This window comes from Elgaria multicarinata, chromosome 1, assembly GCF_023053635.1.
Source record: "Elgaria multicarinata webbii isolate HBS135686 ecotype San Diego chromosome 1, rElgMul1.1.pri, whole genome shotgun sequence".
NCBI lineage: Eukaryota > Metazoa > Chordata > Lepidosauria > Squamata > Anguidae > Elgaria > Elgaria multicarinata.
In genome coordinates, this window is record NC_086171.1 from 192704907 (window position 1) to 192725903 (window position 20997).

Here is a 20997-nt window from a genome sequence, read left to right on the forward strand (position 1 = left end):
ACAGCCGTTTCAAGCGTTGGCCAACCTCTCTCTCACCGCTCCTAGAAAGCTCCCTTCCAGGCAAGCGCAGCGATTAGTCGCTGAAGCCGTCAGTCACTATCATTCCGCATGGTGGTTGGACGAATCTGGAAAGAAGGGCGGTTAAGAGTTGTGGACGATGGGGGGGAGGGGGTGTGAGAGTCGTTGGTGTTTACTGGGTGTGAGGGAGAAGAGGCTTGTGGAGGAGTGAAGGAACGGCGGCTCGTCTCCGTCCGCAACTTTCGGCCCTGGAGCTTCCCGCGTTCGGAAGCTCTCCGCCGTTATGGGGCTCCGCAAGAAAAGCAAGAGCCCGCCAGTCCTGAGCCATGAGTTCGTTATCCAGAACCACGCGGACGCCGTGTCCTGCCTGGCGATGGGCCTCCTCCTGGGGCTCATGTTCGAGGTATCATCGCTACGGGAAGGGAAGGAAGGGAGGGCGGCGCGCGAGCTTTTGGGCCGAGCCACGCCCCTTTCTGCCCCCCCCCCTTCGCGCACGTCCCTGCCTTCCTCTGTTCCGGCGCTTCCTCCTCTTGCTGCCGTCCTTCTGGTTGTTAATTCTCGCAGCCTCACGCCCCTCTTGTGTGCGCACGCTCACACGCGTCTTTGGCCAGCTTTTTGCAAGAGTCGCTATTTGTATGCGGCTTACCGCCACAAGAGTTTGGGTGACGGGGCGCCCCCTCCCGAAACACAGACATACCTTCTTGGCCGACAAAGGGCGAAGGCAACAGTCTTGAGAGCACCCTCAGATATCTCGTTCAAGTCAGCCAAACCACAAATTCCGTTTGGGGTTTGCCAAAACCACAGCCGAATTCTCGGTAGTATGGAACTAAAAGGGAAACATTATTGTTTCTCAGTCGCAGTGCTCTGCCTTTATTTAATGCATTGTTAGTTAAGGCTGTCGCTGGCTACTAGTCATAATAGCTATAGTTTGCCTCCAGTTGCTGGAGAACACAAGTAGAAGGGGGTTATTGTACTCGTGTCCTATTTGTGGGCTTCCCACAGGTAGGTGGTTCTGCAAACAAGAATGTTAGTGGACTGTATAGGTCTTTGGTCTGATTCAACAGGGTTCTTAAGAGGAAATGGAAACCCAAAGCCTTGTGAAACCTTTTGTTGAAAGGTATTACCAGCATCCACCTATCTCCTAAGTAAGTGCTTTCTCATTTTCAAGGCCCCCCACATATGTATGTATTATTGCAGTTATATCCCGCCTTTTTCCCTCCAAGGAACCCAATGCGGCGTACGTAATCCTTTCCATTTTATCCTCACAACAACAACCCTGTGAGGTGGGTTGGGCTGAGAGTCTGTGACTGGCCCAAAGTCACCCAGTAGGTTTCCATGGCCAAGTGGGGACTACAACCCAGATCTCCCGACTCCCAGTCCGACACTTTAGCCACTTTGCTTCCCTTTGGCGCTTGTCATAGTAGTAGCCTGGCATCTGTTTTCAGTGCTGAAGTTTAGTCTTGAATTGTGTGAAGTAAGAATACAGTTTTCTGAGCAGATGTGCATTAACCACATTCTAAATAACTACGGGGAGTCCCAAACACCAGGGTTTACTTAGTAAGAAGAGCTTACAGATTGTAGGCTAGTGGTTTCTGCACAACCTAGAGCTTGGTATCTTCTATGTGAAATGCTGCTAATAAGTTCACAGTAAACTGGTGGTAGCATTAGGACACCACCAATTGTACCACTAGTTAGCTAGCTATATCTATGTGTTGCTGCCATCATACTACATTGAAATATTCTACAGTTCACTATCATTTGTGGCTTGCAGCCCAATCCTGTGCATATTTGTTGAGAAGCAAGAAGGTGGGTAAGGCATTTGGGTTTTTATGGGTGTAACAGTATTGGGAGCTGTGTTGAACTGGTTATGGATGGATAATGCTGTTTCTAGAGGTTGATTGAAGAACTACTTTTTGCTCACATTTGTTTCAGCCCAGGTAACTAATCTTGATGGCAAGGCACAAGATGTGGTATCTTTGTTTAACAGCATCCCAGGTGGGAAGCACAAACAACTCTGAATGTTTTACTGATAATAGGCTTATAAACAGTCATGTCTCAGGGGGTTTCAAATTTGCACCAGCATATCCATAACCTTACTCATCAACCCACCAAGTGGCATTCAGAAAAAGAATGGTCAGTTAGTTTTACAATCTTAGAATTAATATGAATTAACTGTACTGCAGTTTTGATAACTTAATCTCTTCTATTTTTTTAAAAAAGCCATTTTAAGTGGATTATTACTTAGAAGTGAAGAGACGAAGCCTCATACAGTGCTAAGATATACAGGAAACTTAGAAAGAAAGGCTATGTTCAGACATCACGGTAGCCCACAATGGGTTAATAAGCTACTCTTTGCATTTGCAATGTACATGTGCGTGCGTGTGTACCTGTGGAGTCCTATGCAGATTTTAGTACTATTCATTCTATAACGATGATTATGGGACTGGTAGCAGGCTCTGGAAATGCATATTCCTACCTTTCTAGGCCCTAAGCTTATGTATGGTTAGACAATGGGCTTGTTCACATGACACAACAGTCCACTGTGGGTTATTTAAACCACATTGTTCCTGCAGGGTATGTACAGACACCATTTTGAATATGCATGACACTTGGGCATTGTTGTGTTGTGCGAGCCCTTGGTCTGTTCTAGGGTTATGCAAGGGTTGTTTATTCCTCACGTAACCCACACTTGCCAGATTCACACAACAGCTCCAATCAGGGGCTGCATATTCAACTTAGCACTCAAAGGCACCACAGCTAATTGTAGGTTAAATAATCCACAATGAGCCACAGTGTGTCATCCAAACCTGGGCATTATTTCTGCACTTACGTTAACCTAAGCTGAGTTTGCCCCTAATAAGCAAACCCTGGCTTTCAGTCCTAGTTAGGAGCAAAACTAGCTTAGTGTTAACCATACTCAACACTAGCGTAGACATCATTGCTAAGTATTGGGAAGAGTCATGGGAAGAGGGGATTCTTATATGAGAGAGAATGGAGGGCATAATCATGTGTGTCAAACATGTTACCAAACTTGTTGGTGTGACGTCAGTGCCAGACTTTGGTGTGGCTTGGTGCCCATTTTTCACCTTGGCAATGCAATCCTGCACTAAAGGAAGTTCAACATTTGTGAACTGCCCAGAGAGCTTCAGTTATTGGGTGATATAAAAATGTAATAAATAAACAAACAAACAAACATTCCTGCTTTGTGCAAATTCAACAAGACTGGAAATCAAGTTTCAAAGTATGTAAAAATATAAAATTGACAGTAGTAATGTGGAAGAAATAGATAAGCGGAGCAACATTTCTGTAATATAAGAACTTGCTGATCTGTCTCTTTTGTTTTAAATTTTAGGTAACAGCCAAATATGCCATCATGTTTATTACTGTTCAGTACAATGTTACCTACACTACAGGTAAGAGTCAAACTGATCTGCTGCCTGACTGCTTGCCACCTTTTAAAATCAAGGTTAGGGAACCTTTTTCAGCCCAAAGGCCAAATTGCAAAATAGGGAAGTTCTCTGGGCCACGTTCCATCTGTAGGTGGGGCCAAATGTGAACAGGACTCCATGACACAACAGCACTTTCAAATAGCATCCCAAATATCAAGCCTTTGCATGTTTACTCACAAGTAGGCAAGTCTCCTACCAGCAATAGACACACCTCAGTTCTGTGCAGCAGCTCTCCTGCCTGAAAATGGCATAGCTCAAAATCTTTGCACGAGCTTGATTCCTTGCAGGGTATTTAAAAATTGATTTCCTTTAATATCCTCTTATCTCCAATCAGTGATCAGAGATGGATGGGGAAGCGGAGTGGGGGGGACTTCCTGCCAGAGGTTTCTCATCTATTGTAAACAACTTCTCATTACAGTGCAATCCTATGTGTATGCTCAGAAGTACATCAAGTTGTGCTTAATGAGACTTAATCTCACATTAGTGTGTATAGGATTGCCGCCATAGTTGATACTGCCTTTGTGCCCGCCATCTCCAACTAGGTACCCTCCAGGTACCCTTGGACTTGAACTCCCATCAGCCCCAGCCAGCATGGCCAATGCTACAGAATCCTATGAGTTGTAGTCCAAAACCTCTGGAGGGTACCACGTTGAGGAAGGCTGCTCTTTGCAGTACAGTCTGATCCTATGCATGCATATTTAAATGTTCACTTAGGCTCTAAAAATGAAATGTCACTCTGTCTGAAGAATGCAAGGGACAAAATAATTATTTTCTCTCTTTTAAACACATTTAATCCCTGATAATAAATACTCCTAAGACCTGTTATACTGTTTCGTTTAGAAGAACTTGCAGTAGAAATGTAAGGTAAGCAAAACCAACTTTCTGTGTGTTCTCCTGCTGTATAATGATTCCCAAGTACAGTATATAGCAGGATTGTAATAATAATATTGTGTATTTCAGATGAGAGGCCTGAGCCAGTTCATTTCTATGAGTATGGTTCAAAAGACATGGCCACCATCTTTTTCTACATGCTTATAGCCATTATTCTGCATGCAGTGATTCAGGAATACATACTAGATGTAAGTTTACAATTATTAAGTGGGTGTGAATGTGTTGGTTTTGCTGTGTTCTTAGTTATTTATAAATACATCTACTATATATTTTGAGATAGCATCACTTCTGAATGAGTAGCCTACCCCAGGTAAATTGCGTTGAGATGTGTGCATTCTCCTCCTGCTCAGTCCAGTGTGTAGTAGGTAGGGAGACCATATAAAAAGGAGGACAGGGCTCCTGTATCTTTAACAGTAGTATTGAAAAGGAAATTTCAGCAGGTGTCATTTGTATATATGGGGAACCTGGTGAAATTTCCTCTTCATCACAACAGTTAAAGCTGCAGATGCCCTGCCGTCTTTTAAATCTGGTCACTCTAGTATAGCTCCTTCAGCTTTAACTGTTGTGATGAAGAGGAAATTTCACCAGGTGCTGCATGCATACAAATAACACCTGCTGAAATTCCTTTTTCTATGCAACTGTTAAAGATACAGGAGCCCTGATCTCCTTTTCATATGGTCACCCTACCTAACCTACTAATGGGCTTGGTTCAGATGTATGTATCTCTCCTTATTAAGCCAAGTGATGCATGAGCCTTGTGTCTGCATGCTCCATTTGTGCACTCCACTTTCCCTCCCCCTTCTTTGTATATTGCAATTAAAGACTTCCTAGGTTAATTAACTAGGTTAATTTCCAATTATGTCTGAACCTAGTAACTAGTTTCCCAGGTTTGAAAAATTCTTCAAATTATAGCTTAAGATCCTGGTTTGCTCCAAACCTGATGTTGTGTTTCTCAGAAAACTCTTGGTTTCACTGGGAGGCAAATGACGAGGCTTGCTAAGTTATCTACAAAGCTTTTATTAAGCACAAACATCTCTTCTACCCGAAGAGAGTATAATCTCTTGGAAACGTCCCCCTAGGCAAAACTATGCAAACTAAGCAAGACAATTGTCCACGCAAGAAACATAGGAAGGCTCTTCCCAAACGCCTGTAACTTCAGAGAGCCTGGTGTGGAGGCAGGTTCTGGCGCAATCTTAGTCGAACCGACTTTCTCACACCTTCCTTCCGCCCCGTGCGTTTGAGCTTCTGGCGGACCCTAGCATCAGCTAGCTTGTTGGGACGCTCACCTCCGGAAGAAAGCTCACTTCCCACTGAGTGTGTAGGATTTGGCCTTGAGGAGATAAGCTCTAGAGAGGGCTGACTCCCAGCTGGGGAATCACCCGTAAGAGCTTCCTCCCTCACTTGTACAGGCTGGCTGGTGTCTGGCACTGCATCTTCTAGTTCTGATTCTGATTGATTACCTGAAACATCTTCTCCCAAAACAGGGGCAGTAGGGTTAGACATGACACAGGGCACAGAGAAGTGCTGTTTGGAGAAAGTAAGAAAACAACAATGATGGAGTAGTGTTTGGACACAAAGAGAGCTAATAGTCACAGGATGCTATAAACAAATTTATTCCTGAAACGCTTTTCAGCAATAAATTCATTTACAGCATCCTGAAACTATTCTCTGTCTCTTCGTGTTCATCTTTGATGCTCCCCTGCCTTGCACCTTTGGAGTGGTGTTTGGGGCTGAAATATACAGTAAATATATGGTAATGAGTAAATAGTAGATAACACGCTCCAGCATGTATATACATGTGTGTATATATGTGTTTGTATATGTGTGTGTGGCCCTTGGCCCCTGCTAACACAGATGTGGCTCTTAGGGCAGAAAAGGGTGTGAACCCCTGCACTAAACCATATTTTAGCATAATGTGAACAACCCTCGGTGAATCTCAGGCTCGCATGTTCTTGCCTCCCCTCTCATCTCCTCTGACATGGCTGTGAGGAGTTCAGAAGCTTTTGCTGCTGTTTTTCGTTAGCCACAGCTCATTGTGTTGTCCAAAGCGGTAAACTGTGGTTAATTGGTTTGTTTCAAACAAGCACTAATATATTGGTAACCTAATCTGTGGTTTATTTTATTCATTTACTTTATTTATATCCCAGCTTTCTGCCAAATTCATGTTCAAGATGGTTAATTAATCCAAGGTGTCTTCAATTATGGTGCATAGAAATGGAGCAGTGTGAAAACAGGTTTATATGTGTGTGTGTGTGAGCTTAATAAACTCAGATATGCATTTAGGCCATTGTGTGCATCCTTGGGGTCCACAGTGTGAGGTTTAGGGCCCACGGGGGACAGTATGGAGCACAGTGTGGTGAATTTGCTATGTCTCTTTGTAATACTTGAGCAAAAGCTGAGGGCTGCTCTGCTGGCCAATTTGATAGGGTAGATCTGTTGATCACATCCTTACCCCGACTTGGCCAGTAGCAAAACAAAGGGCTAAATATTCCAATTTGGGGCATTGTTGCGTTGGAATATAAAGGTTGATGATGACATTGCTGGCATGTTAGATTAGTTTCTTGGGCAGATGTTGTGTTGTAATAAGTACAGAAAAACATTGACTTCCTAACTAAATTATTACTCATGTTTGTTTGTTTTTCCTAGAAAATTAATAGACGACTTCACTTGTCAAAAACAAAACATAGCAAATTCAATGAATCAGGGCAACTAGCATTTTTCTACTTGTGTTCATTTGTATGGGGAGCAAGCATTTTGTCTGCAGTAAGTAAGTCAAGCTATTTTTCTGGAATTTAAATTAAAAGTGCATTATCCCAAAATATATTATCAAATCTTTTAACTTTATATTTTTTTCTCCTTAGGAAAAATTCACAACAAACCCAACTTTGTTGTGGAAAGATTACCCTCATTCTCACATGTTGTAAGTCTTATTCTCTTTTTCCTTTGACTGATTTGGTATGTCTTCTTTGCTTTTTGTATGTGCAGTCAAATTTCTGATTCTTGAACTTTTCCATTTAAAGACAGTCTTGAATGACTGCTTTTTAAATATTCCTTGCTTAAATTTTATATTCTGCACAGAAATTTTATATCCTGCACTTTCTCCGGCTCTGTTGTACTTTTTTGAAGTAGAAACATGACTTTCAGAGCAGAATATGGACTTGATATAGATTTACATAATGTTTTTATGATATTTACTGCTATGTTTACTAAGGATTAACATCATCTTTGGCTTGGCAAATAGAACACATTTTCAGTCAGTCTTCTGCTGTGAACCCCAATATCTTTCCTGATGATAGCTAGTTTACATGTATACACTGTATATATGTAAAGTTAGGACTGTCATCTTAACATTATTTTTCACTTAGTTTGAATTTCATTTGCCATTCTGTTGTGTAATTACCCAGCTTGGAGCCCTTCACAGTATCTTTGAATTTCGTTGTCCGCCAGTCAAAATAGAGATCCTAAGGATGCACACTGTCAACACTATGATTGCATTTGAATGTTACGATAACCCGTGATGGGTTAAAAAAGCCACGATGGCTTATTTAATACATCAGGGGGTTTTGTGTCATCTGTTAGGAGTTTTTTTTTAACCTATGATGGCTTATTTGGCCAAAATAACCCACTCTGATAACCCATGGTCTGCAGAGCAGGTTATTTAACCCATCATTGGTTATTGTGTTGCATGGTGGTCACAGTGGATTATTTTGGTTGCCTACAGAGTTGCTTGTAGAGTTGACTGATTGTACTCACAGCCCGACCCCCCAACCTTTCCCCCGGCAGTGCACTCTGCAACCTTCCTAGGTGTTAAACACCACGTTGGTTGGGTGGCGGCAGCTGCGCAGGGTTGTCATTTTGCCAAAGGTAACTGCTGAATGTTGTATATGAGCCAAATATAATACTTTTTATGGCTGTTACTGACTTTTGTTCTTTTGCTTCTAGTTTTCAGGTTAAATTCTTCTATATCTGCCAAATTGCCTATTGGGTACACGCACTGCCAGAACTCTACTTTCAAAAAATAAGAAAGGTATTGAATTGCAATTTCAGTTCAGGCATTATGATTTTTTTTAAGTGCTCACTTAATTTAAGTTCACTTAATTTACATTTTCAAGCATTAAAAATTTTAAATCAAAAGATTTGTGCAACATCCCCCCCCCCAAAGCTAGTTCTTGGGTATTTATTTATTATTTATTTATTAATTATGTTTTTATACCGCCCAATAGCCGGAGCTCTCTGGGCGGTTCACAAAAATTAAAAACATTCAAAGTATAAAACAACAGTATAAAACCATACTATAAAATACAATATAAAAGCTCAACAAGATAAAAACAGTAGCAATGCAAAATTATAAATTTAAAAAAACAAGTTAAAATTTATTTATAGACTGAAAATGCTGGGAGAATAAAAAGGTCTTCACCTGGCGTCTAAAAGCATATAATGTAGGTGCCAGGCGAACCTTCTTTGATACAAAGAAGAAGAAGGGGTTCTATATAAGGCAAAGGCTAAGAATAACAGGAAGGTGAGAAATATATTCCACTCCACCACCACCCAGAAACCTAAACAAGCAAGTAGAGGACAGTGAGTCCACCCAGCCTATTTTAAAGAGCGGGAAAAGAAACATTCCCATATTTACTCAGCATCTCTTGAGTTTAATCACTGAACAACTTTTTCCCCCCAAGGACAGCATTTTGCATGAACTTGAGTGGAGAACATGCCTCAAACAGAAAAAATAGCGCATCGGCAACACGCAGAGAACAAGGAAAGCTAGCACTGCTTAAGCTACATATTTTTGTCTTTTAATTGTAATATTGTGTTTTTTCTTTTCCATATAATTCTAGGAAGATATTCCAAGACAGTTACACTATATTTGCCTTTATATTGCCCACATTTCTGGTGCCTACATTTTGAAGTGAGTATTTGTAAGTTTATTTTGATGTTTGTAGTGTGCAAAGTGCTATTCAGGAAATGTGTCATTCATCCTTGTTAGAACCTTATATGAAGTTTTTAATATTTAAGTGTCACAACTGGGGAAGTTCTAACTGCCCAGTTTGATCATGATTCAGCCAAGATTTGAATATGCACATGTCAAATCTACAGCATAACTAGCTTCCTGTCTACTGTGACTAGACTACGTTGTATTTTGTTGCTGATGAGCTTATTAAGTGAATACTGAAGAAGAAAATAATTCTTTTTAATATTCCAGTCTTCAACGTTTGGGTCTAATTTTGCTGGTACCTCATTACCTTGTGGAACTTATTTTTCATGCCTCACGACTTTTCTACTTCAGTGATGAGAATAAGCAGAAAGGGTAATCTTGTTTTCTTATTATTACTGTTGCTGTGAAATTTTAGTTTTTTCTCTGTAAACCTCTTTTACAACTCACCCTGTTTTCTTGTTTACTGTTACTTTGTCATATATTTGCAAAGTTTGAAAAAGCCGTTTGTTTGGGGGCCAGCTGTAGCTGTATGAACTTGCCTGGGGTTTAAGATTTGCCTTGGAGGCCCAGCTCTTTAGTCTGCACCAGGAAAGATCAAATTGGTGCCTATGAGAGATAGGTCCTTTTCGATGGTGGCCACATATTTGTGAAGTTCTTTTTCCAAAGCTAGTTATCAGGCTCCTTCTTGAAGACTTATTCGTTTTCTTTAAAAAATTCCCTGAATGATTTTATGCTGGCTACTTGTTTTACCTAGCGTTCAGTTTTTGTCTTTGTATAATTAGTTGATTTTGTTTTTTAATTTGAAAATTATAAATTGCCCTGTGAGGACTTTATACTGAAAGGCAGAATATTTTATTTTTTTATTTATTTATTTATCATACTTATACCCCGCTCCTCAGCCAAAAAAAGGCTCTCGGGGCGGCTTACATTTAGCAAAAAGGACAGTCTTTTATGGCTGTCTGTTGCATGCTGGGAATTGTAGGACTAATTTCTGTCTAAACATGCATAGAATTGTGCTCTTAAATAACTTAGGGCACAATCCTATGCATGTTTAGACTGGCTAGCTGGGGAATGCTGAAAGTTGTAGGAATTTATTCTGTATAAATGTGCATAGGATTGCTCTTCTTCAAACACTCCAAGTCATACAAATAATACCACAAGTACATCAGCCTACTGCTAAGATGTCTTTTCAACATTCTTTCCTAATCTGAAATATTTTTAGCACACACATTCTTGTATGCATCCTTCTTTTAGAACGTTAAAGGCCTCAAACCCCCAACATCTTGCAAGTAGAATGACACTGTCAAGGAAACTGTTTCCTAAATTGTTTGTTTTATCTTTTTTAATACTGTTTTACAGCATTTAATAAGGTGTCTCTCTTGCTTCAGTAAACACCCAAGTTTCCTAAAACTTTCATTCAAGCATATAGTTTTAGAATAAATTTGAAATTTAGATATGTCTTGAAAGATATTCCTTTTACTACACATTAGATTGTAAGCCTATGCGGCAGGGTCTTGCTATTTACTGTTTTACTCTGTACAGCACCATGTACATTGATGGTGCTATATAAATAAATAATAATAATAATAATAATAATTTAAAATAGCCTGCTACCCTCTTTGTTCCAAGGCAGTTTCAAAAGTAGCAAGTCTCTACTTTAATGTCTGATGTCATGGATTTCCACTAATAGTGGGCAGTAAAAGTATAAGTAGAAAAGTTTTTACTGACAGTGGCCACAATTCAAGCATGATACAAATAGTATTTCAGAAATACTCTCTAATTAACCAAACTACGGTTTACAACCTTGGTTAGAAGTAGGTGACACAAGCAGGTTAGCATTTATTTTCAGTGCAAATAGCTAACCATAGTTTGTTCCAAAACTGAAAAGAAAGGCAGAATGCCGTAATGGGAGATGAGTGTACAGTGATCAATCACTCTCTTACAAATGCAGACATGTGTGCAACACGGTTGCCGTGTGCCACATTGAGCAGTTATTGAAACTTTTTTTATTTCAGAAGGTGCTGGCAATATATATTGACCTGGTTCACACATAACGACAACCCAGAGTATGGGTTGATTTGTGCGTTGTTGTTGAATTGTGGGTTCTTGTTATGTGCAAACCCTGCAGTATGGTTTAACTATGGGTTATTAAACACAAACAGCCCAGAGTTCACAACACAACAACAAACTTTCTGGGTTGTTTGTGGTCAACAGCCTATATTTAAACCATCGTGCAGGACTTCTACATCATGACAACACATACTCTGGGTTATGTGCGAACAAGGCTGCTCTGGAGAATTATGATCAAAAAAGAAGAGGGAAAGCCTTTTATATATGAAATGCTTTCCAGCCAGCTTTTCTGGATAACACCATTAACCGCATATAGTAGCATTCAAGAAATATTTTAAATCTGGAGATTTAGATGTTTTTGAGGCAACTGATAGAAAAATACTTATTGTGGTTTTCTTTTCAGATTTACCCTGTGGGCTCTACTATTTGTCATGGCTCGTCTTCTGACCCTAACGTTGTCAGTTCTCACATTTGGATTTGGTCTGGCAAGAGCAGAAAATCCTGGCTTTTCAATAGCAGAAGGAAACTTTAACATACTCACTATTAGGTATACTGAACTTAATAAAATAACTCAATGTCCTTTAAATCCACAAGTTCCAAGAATTAATGGTGCTCCAGAAAAATGCTACTGTTGCATTATTATTAATATTAATTCCTTTTAATTAATTTTGGTATATAACTTGCATAAATAAGCTTTCCTTGAAACCTTCTTTGAATTCTGTCTCTATTATAATGTTAAATATATTAAATAATCACAAGAACATACAAATTAGAAGAAGGATTTTAGTTTTTGTTCTCATATCTAATAGCCAGTAATATAGGCCATTAATAGACCTATCATTTAGGAACATCATGCTGTTAAAGGCACAGGAAAAGTGACATCCTTACTGACCAAGAAAGGTGTAGTCATATTCACAAACAACTTCATTTGATTTCTTGAAGTACTCTATGCATTATTGTAGACCCATTTAAACATCTTTGCCACCAACATAACTCAGGCCATTTTAAATGCATTTTCTAACTTTTAAAAACTGACATCTCATTCAGTGCTTGCAATTGTAACAATAATGTAGGTAACTATTTTTTTTAACTTGAAATTTATTAGAATTAGCTGTCTGGCTGCAATTTGTTTAACCCAAGCTTGGATGATGTGGAAATTCATCAATTTTCAGTTAAAGAAATGGAGAGAACATATACAAAACCAAATTCCTAAGAAAAAAATAAACATAAAGATTAAACCAACAAAAAAGGAATTGTGCAGAGGTAAGTAGAGTCCTAGCATTTACAGTATTAGAGCTGCTTGGTGGAAACACACTATGTCTGGTTTAAAAAATTCTTAACCTTGGTAGGGGTGTTGTGGCATAGAAAGCAATTTGCCCATCCAGTCCATATCAATATAGATTATAATGCAGAGGTTGGCAACCTTTTTTCTGTCAATAGCTGCATACCTTCATGGGTAATCTGTTGGAGCTATAGCTAGCAATGGGTAGGGCCGGAGTCAAAAGTAGGTGTGTCACCCCTTTTTCTTTCTGCCACCTTCTTTTCTCTCCAGTGTAGCGGGCTGCAGATCACTCTTGCCACCAGGGAAGAGACAGATCACTCTTGAAACTAGGTTGAGGGCTACAGGACACCCACCCATACTATAATGGCATGCTTAGTAAATTGCACTCTGTATGTAAAACCAGGCTTATTTATTCATAAGCTGATGCCTCTGGCAAAAAAGCTTTGTTTTTTCTCTGCATATTAATACAGAGCATATTGACCAGAGAATGTGCATATTGTCCAAAGAATGAATGAAATGCAGTTGGAACACCCAAGTCCTGTTGGAAATTCTGTATAATGGCTGGGAAATGTGCGCAGTTTCCTCTTTATGAACTTATTATATGTACATTCTCCATGAAGCATGGTGAATGTGCACAATGGCTGGTTGTTATGCACATTAACCATTCAACTCACTACTGCTAACTCACAGTACAGATAACATTTGTTAATCTGATGCTTTGTCTTTTATTGTACTACAGCTAACTTTGTCAATGGAGCAGTCAAATTTGAAGAGGGCACATCACCTAGAAAAAGAAAATCAAAATTTTTGTGAGGAGCATATATCCAAAGGACAATGATTTAACAGAAAACTTTGATTATTAAGTTCCATCATGACACAGAGAGACTATCTGACTGTTTTGGCTAAAGGACAGTGGTTGAAATAATATATTTTTAAACTTATGTTCATAAAAAAAAAACTTAAGACAACCATATTTCATCATGAGTTTAGCTTATTTAACATTGTGATACATCTCAACTATTTCAGTTTTTGAAAATGGAATGTGTTGTCGTATTTTCACACGTAAGTACAATACTGCAATGTTAGGGGAACAGGTACATGGCTTACAAACCACATCTCTTATTTGGAACTTTAAAATATAATATTTCAGTTTATAAAAAGTAGTTTTTTTTAGAAACCTTAATTTCTGGATTTAGAGCTAAAGACGTTTCTTTTTGTGCAAAACCTTTTCTAAATAATACTGTTCTCTTTATTATACTGCTGATTATGTCTCTTTTTTCAGAGGCAATTTTATGTTTTTTCTATTTTAAAAGTTCATTAAGTTCTGATACATATTTGGTTAAAGCAATGTTTAAACTGATGAAACTGATCATCTTTGAAAACAGTCTGTTCAACATTGGCTGCAAGGTGAATTTGAAGAATGACTGCCAAGTAGGAATTTAAGGCCAAATTTTGCAGAATTAGTCTCCTGATCTAATCTGAGACTCCAAATAGCAAGATTTATATAAATGACTTTTTTCTGTAGATAAATGGGACAAATGGAAGTCTAGGTTGCAATCCTGAAAGTATATTCTAAGCTCAATAGGGCTACTTTAGAATTTTAGCAGTTGGAAAGTTAGAACAAGTTCACATGCAGCAAACAACCCCATTGTTTGTTAACCATGCGTTGTTTGGCAGCAGGTGGGAGTAATAATGCTGGCTTGCCCACTTTCATTCTGCTCAATGAACCATCCTGGGTGGTTGTCTATGACGAGCAAACTCAGAACTCTGGGTTGTTGTGGGAGAAACAAACCTGAATTTAAACCCATGCTTAACAAATTAGAATCTTTCAGTTAACAAATTGGAAGCGGACAAGTGGTCCAGACCCCACTTGCTCATTCCCATGTGTTGGTTATTGCGCTACTTAGAAATGTAATAAATAAACCATGGGTTATTTGTGTGTGAACCAGGTCATAGAGCCGTTGTACTTCTTGCTATTGCTCTTTCCCTAAAATCCCTGTAGCACCAGCAGCCACTTAAGAAAAAAAGATAAGTATGTTAATTGTAGCTTTTCCTGCCTTTCATTTGGATTATCTAAAAGGGTTTAACGTTTATTAGTTCCTTAAATAGGCCATGCTGTTGGAAGGTACCACGGAAGTTGATTAAAGTCAGTAAGGATGTAAATCCTTTATATGTTTATACAGAAAGTCTACATGTGTTTTGGATTGAGTCCTAAGGCACTGTAGAGCAACCTTCAACAACGTGGTGCCTCCAGATGTTTTGAACTTCAACTCCCATCAGCCCTAGACAGCATGACCAATGGTTCAGAGGGCTTCACGTTGAGGAAGGCTGCTATAGAGGTTCAATCCATATACTATTAAAACTCCCAATAATTACAAAAGTTCTGGTTTATCTCTAGCCTTGCCATAAGCTCAAGGGTTTCTCTACTCAATTCAGTGTAGACTCTATGTAAAGTGAATGGAGCTGTCCTAACTCTGCACTCAGTAGAGAAGCTTTTGCACACATAAAAGCTCTGTGCTTATTGAAATAACCTCACGTATAACAAACCTTAAGGATAGTTCATCCCGGTCCTTCATTGGGAGGACAACAGTAAGGTGCTGAAGCTGATATGCCCTTGTTTCATATGCGCACCAACAATCTGATCGGGTTTTGGTGGCACACAGTGGCTCGTTATAGGTTTTTTAATCCATGATAATCTGTGGTGCCTGCAGATGCCAACTTGCATATGAAACCCCCACTCGGGGGTTGTTGTGCTGTGCATACCTGGTGAACGTAGGTTATGCAAGGTTTAAACAACTCTCACATAACCCTAAAACAGACCATATGTTATGTGAGGGTTGTTTAACCTTTGTATAACCCACACTTGCCAGGTTTGCATGACACAACACCCCTGCGCAAGCGTTGCATATTCCTAAAGGCAGCTGCATGCATCCAAGCTTCACCGTGAGACAATCTACAGCAGTCTGTCATGTCGTCTGAACAGCCCCTCTGTGTCTGCTTTTAATTCAGATAAAGAACATCCTTCACCATCCTAAACCACATACGTTGGCTATGAGAAGTTATGGTTGTTTTTAATTTTCATGCAAGCTGTTATTGAAAGACAAGGTTTGCCACTTCAGTGCTAAACATCAGGAAAACAGTACAGGTCTATTGTGGTATTGGCAAACTTAATGACTGGTTCAGAAATCAAGATATCTGCCTCAGTCCAATAGTAAAATTACACCTCCTGACCAAAATCCTGTGAGAAACATTCTCATTCTCTAAATCATTCTTTATTTCTCATTAGCATTCAATAAACTGTTCAATCACATTGAATTGTATTTAGGTATTGCCGGATAGGAAAAAAATAGTTCTTTTGATATGAGTAATGATATTTTTTGTATATTACTTAACATAGTTGTATAATTTGTATGCAAAATGCTATTCAGGATTTGAGCCAATTTTTCTCATTTGCTAGGCTGTTCCTGTGTGCAAATTAACTAGGATTTTGTCTGATGTTTCATAATCCTGTATATTTCTACTTAGAATGTTTCACCATGGAACTACAATATATTTTTTTATGGCTTTAATAAAATTAGTTTGTATGATGATTGCCTCATTTGATAAAAGCATCATCTTCTGAGCAGTTTTGTTAAAAATGTAGTTTTCTGATTTAGTTTTCAGCTCTATTGCTCACAAGACAATGCTTTCTCTGATCAGTATGCTTAGAGGACTGCTAGCACTCTAATAGAGGAGGCCAAAGGCCAGTTACACCTATTTCATCATCAGGATGGTAGCTGTGGACACTGTGGGATTACAGGTTGAAGTCTGTATTGTCTAAACTGTTCTATGTTACTAATTTCAAACAAATTCTCCAAACTAGAAGGTTAGCATAATATTTGCGTCCCAGTAGTTGAAAACTTTTAAGGAAATGGTCATGGACTTTGAATTTGTGGAGTCTAGCCACTGTTACATATTTAGAACTTCATTGCATAACCATGGACAATGACAGTTCAATTACTCATGGTTACCAGAATTAAATTCCAAACATACACCTATCATTTTTATAAGTCTCTACACATTTTAATTGACTCCCTTTTTTATTTCTGAAAGCTAAACTCAAGTATTTTTAAATGTATGTTACTTAAAATGTCTTTGAAATACAAGTATTTTGTGTATGAATATGTTTGTGTGTGTGTGTGTGTGTGTGTATACACCTGGTATCTGTAGACTGGAAAGAAAAATGTCATTTTGCAGCATGAAAGGAACTTAAATTGAATATCACACTGTCCTGTGTCATTGCACTGCACTGATTGATGTTTTATGTACTATCAAATGCATTAAATAAAAGGTGGTCATGTGCCTTAGGATACTTTGGTGAGCTTTAAACAGTTTTTGACAGATTGGGTGGTGGTGATTTTTAGTATTGTGTGAGAAGGTGATGCATAGGTGGTTTGGCACTTAAGATTTCAAGATGGTGATGGTTAGCTGGTAGTTTGTGAGAAATCCATGGTTGGTGCAAGTGCTGGATCTCATTTTTGTTTTTGAAAGGAGTGTGTTTCAATTACTTGAGTGGATACTGTAGCACTGTGTTGATCTCCAGGTAGGACTAGGTTTCCTGCCTGAAACCTAGAGAGCCACTGCCAGTCAGTATAATCAATACTTGGCTAGGTAGACCAATGGTCTGTTCAGAACAAGGGGCTTGGGCGAAGTCAGGGATTGACTATATCTCTATAGCAATGCTGCCCTGCCATTACAAGCTCTTGCACCAATGTATGCAGTGCAATCCTATGCATGTATATTCGGAAAAAAGCCTCATGTTGCGCAGAAATTACTCCCTAATCCCAGAGCATGATCTGATGGAGCAAAGTTCAGAAATCTTCCTGAAGCTAAGTAGGACTTGGTCTGGTCAGCACCTAGCTGAGAAACTAAGTGAGCTACTGTTCCTTTACTCTCACCAGTTTGCCTTTTGTGAAGTGACTGGCATGCCCACCATGGCCACCATTTTATAAAGGGTTCCCCCCTGCTCCCCACCTGACAACTACAACACTTTTCAACATTCCAAATGTGACCACCATCCCAGGAGCTGGGGACCACAGGCTTAAAATAATACTTTAAAAAGTTCATTCTGATTTCTTTTCAAGTCAGATCAGTAATCCACTTATTTCCCCTATCTGCTAGACATCTAAGTGAATAGAACCCTAAACTCCAAAGCATAACATAATTTGGTAACCCTAATTTTTTTAAGTTCTAGTGACTAGCCCTCCCATTGCAAAGAAAACTATAATTTCTGCTAGAAATTGGTATGACTAAGCATGTAGCTTCTGTTTCCCTGAGGTCACAAGTCTTTGACTTGTTACCTCAAAAGCAGAGGACAGCTCCAATTATCTCTCTTAACCCCAGAACTCTTTTAACATGTGTGATTACTCTCAAAATGAACAGTCCCATGAGATAGGGGCATTTATTAAGTGGGCTATCAAAACTATTGTAAATTTATCTATGTGCCTTCTGTTTTTTTCTTTTTTATATAGAAACTGGCTAAGTTTCCTTGCTTATCAAGCAAAATGTTTTCATGCAATTAACATTTGGTGGTCATTCTTCCTCTCCAAAGTGAGTAGAACATATGCATCAAACTATCAATTGCCTTCATTATTATTATATTTATTTATATCACACCTTTTGCCCTATGCTGGGCCTCGAGGTGGCATCACAAAATTTAAAACATATATATTAAAAACCTATAAATAGAGATATACAAAAGTTAAAAAATATATTAAACATATTCCAATATTAAAACATTTAAAATGACAATTTTAAGAAGTCCCTGACACAGAGGTCCAGTTCGTTCACCAAAGGCCTGCCAGAACAGAAAAGTCTTTGCCTGCCTCCTAAAACACATCCGGGAGGGAGCCAGTCTAGCTTCCCTCATGCTCATTAAGTCTCAAAAGAGCTGATGATGCATTGTTGTGGTACTCCAAGGATGTATGGATTGAGTCTTGATGGTAATATCCTGTTTGAACCTTTAAATTATGAGACTGAAAAGGCTGTGTGGGAATCCATTTTTCTGATGGAGGAGATAACTATTATGACAGACAGGGAAAAAGCATGGAGAATATGATGGGGGAAAGTGTTTAGTAGAAAGGTTGCATTTACAATACCAACACTAAACATTTGATGAGGCAGAATACAGTCATCTTGGGCTCCTATGAATATTTGTTTTAGATGTAATTCCAACTCCAATCTTTGTGAGGGGCTTGTTCCTAAGTAAGTACATAAGGTACTACTGGACTGGGGATGCAGCATTGATCCAAATCTCCAACCACACCCTTTTAATTGATCCTTGGTAAAAACAAGTCCTAATTTGAACAGAGGTTTGAGTAGAAGTCTGATCTCATAGAATTTAAGTAGATCCTTCTCTATCAACATGATTTTAATACGTGGAGTATATAAAACTAATATTAAATCACAGCTTACATCCTTGCCTGTGGGTTTCACCAACCATAAATCTAGAGCTTCATTGTGCCACCATGATATAAAAACATGGCTACAAGGCATTGATTTGCATGGATTTTTTTATTTTTTTTTTACTATTTTGCATGGAAACACCTCCCACCTTGCCATGAACAAATCCTGTATCACCAGTCTTTGAATGTTTGAATAAGGGTACCAATTCCATCTTTAGATCAGAAATGCCTAGCTTGTAAACTTGACAGTTGGCCTTTTTGCTAGAATGCTTAACCCATGCTTATAATATATAACAGAGCTGGGAATAGGTTAAGGAAAAGCCAAGTGTCTTATGTTCTGCAGTAGAATTTGAACTAAATTTTCCTTTTATGTATCCTTAAACCTGTTTAAAGCTACTTAAATCTAATTCAACCTGCTTCTCTATGCTTAAGAAGACTCTTAAAATGGGTAAATGGACAATGAAGTGGCAGTAATACTGTCCCTTCTCATAGTAGCATGATCAGGAGGCAGGATTTTAAGAGCTTTTGTTACACCCCCAACCCACTGTCAAATCACAGACTCAAACACACCACAGATCTAGTACACTGACACAAAAGCAAGGAACTGAGGCATGTTTTTTAAACAAATGATTCAATTTATAGACCACCTGAAACATATCTAAAAAGACATCTCAAAGAGGTTTACAACATAAATGTTGTTTGGACTTTTGACAAAGTCCCTCACCCAAAGACTCCTGAGCGAACTCAGCAGTAATGGAATAAGAGGATAGGTTCTCTTATGGATTAGTAACTGGTTAAAGAACAGAAAGCAGAGTAGGTATAAATGGTAAATTCTCCCAATGGTGAAATATAAACAGTGGGGTCCCACAGGGATCTGTTCACAAATGATCTGGAATTAAGAGTGAGCAGTAAAGTGGCCAAGTTTTCTGATGATCCCAAATTATTTAGGGTGGTTCAAAGAAAAAGGGATTGCGAGGAGCTCCAAAAGCATCTCTCCAAACTAAGAAAATGGGTATTGAAATGGCAAATGTTGTTCAATATAAGCAAGTAAAAAATGATGCACATTGGGGCAAAAAAATCCAAGTATAACGTGATGGAGCTGAACTAGCAATAACTGACCAAGAACAAGATCTTGGAGTTGTGTGGACATCACCAACCCTATGGTGAAAAAGGGAAATTCCATTTAGGCATAATTAGGAAAGTAATTGAAAAATAAAACTGCAAAGTTCATATTTCCCTTATACAATGATCAAAGGGCTGCAGCAACATCCCTGTGATGGAAGGTTACAACAACTGGGAGTGTTTAGCTTGTCAAAAAATGAGGGTAAGAGTAGAGATGATAGAAGTGTACAGAACTATGCAAGATGTGGGGAAAGTAGATAAGGAGGCATTTTTCTCCCTCTCTCATAATACTAGAACCCAGGGTCATCCCATGAAGCTGATTCAGGACAGATAAAAGGAAGTACTTCTTCACTCAGTGCAAAGTCAAACTATGGACTTTGCTACGACAACATATAGTGATGGCCACCAATTTGGATGGCTTTAGAAGGGGGTTGGATAAATTCCTGGAGGAGAAAGCTATCAATGGCTCCTAATCCAGATGGCTATATTCTACCTCCAGTATCAGAAACAGTATGCCTATGCACACCAGTTGCTGGGGAATATGGGTGGGAGGGTGCTGTTGCACTCTTGTCCTTCCAGTGGGTTTTCGGTCAACAGCTAGTTGGCCACTCTATGAACAAAATGATGGATTAGATGCTGATCCAGCATGAGTCTTCTTATGTTTAAAACACACATTAAAACAATAGTTAAAACATCTTAAAGCTATTTTTAAAATCTCAGTTAAACACACACCCCTCTCAAAACATTTAAAACCAGAGAATTACGAGCCATTCGAAATTCTACCAT

At 38.9% G+C, this 20997-nt stretch overlaps 1 protein-coding gene across 1 annotated transcript; it reads left to right on the plus strand.

The window, feature by feature from the left end:
• The first annotated feature begins 167 nt into the window (after positions 1–167).
• Positions 168–16233, plus strand: LOC134412102 (translocating chain-associated membrane protein 1-like 1). The gene is made up of 11 exons (XM_063145888.1): positions 168–421; positions 3371–3431; positions 4428–4546; positions 7005–7121; positions 7220–7278; positions 8301–8385; positions 9197–9267; positions 9562–9666; positions 11768–11911; positions 12470–12627; positions 13386–16233. Exons 1-11 carry the CDS (start codon positions 302–304, stop codon positions 13457–13459), a joined length of 1113 nt encoding a protein of 370 aa, XP_063001958.1. The 5' UTR covers positions 168–301; the 3' UTR covers positions 13460–16233.
• Positions 16234–20997: the final 4764 nt, after the last annotated feature.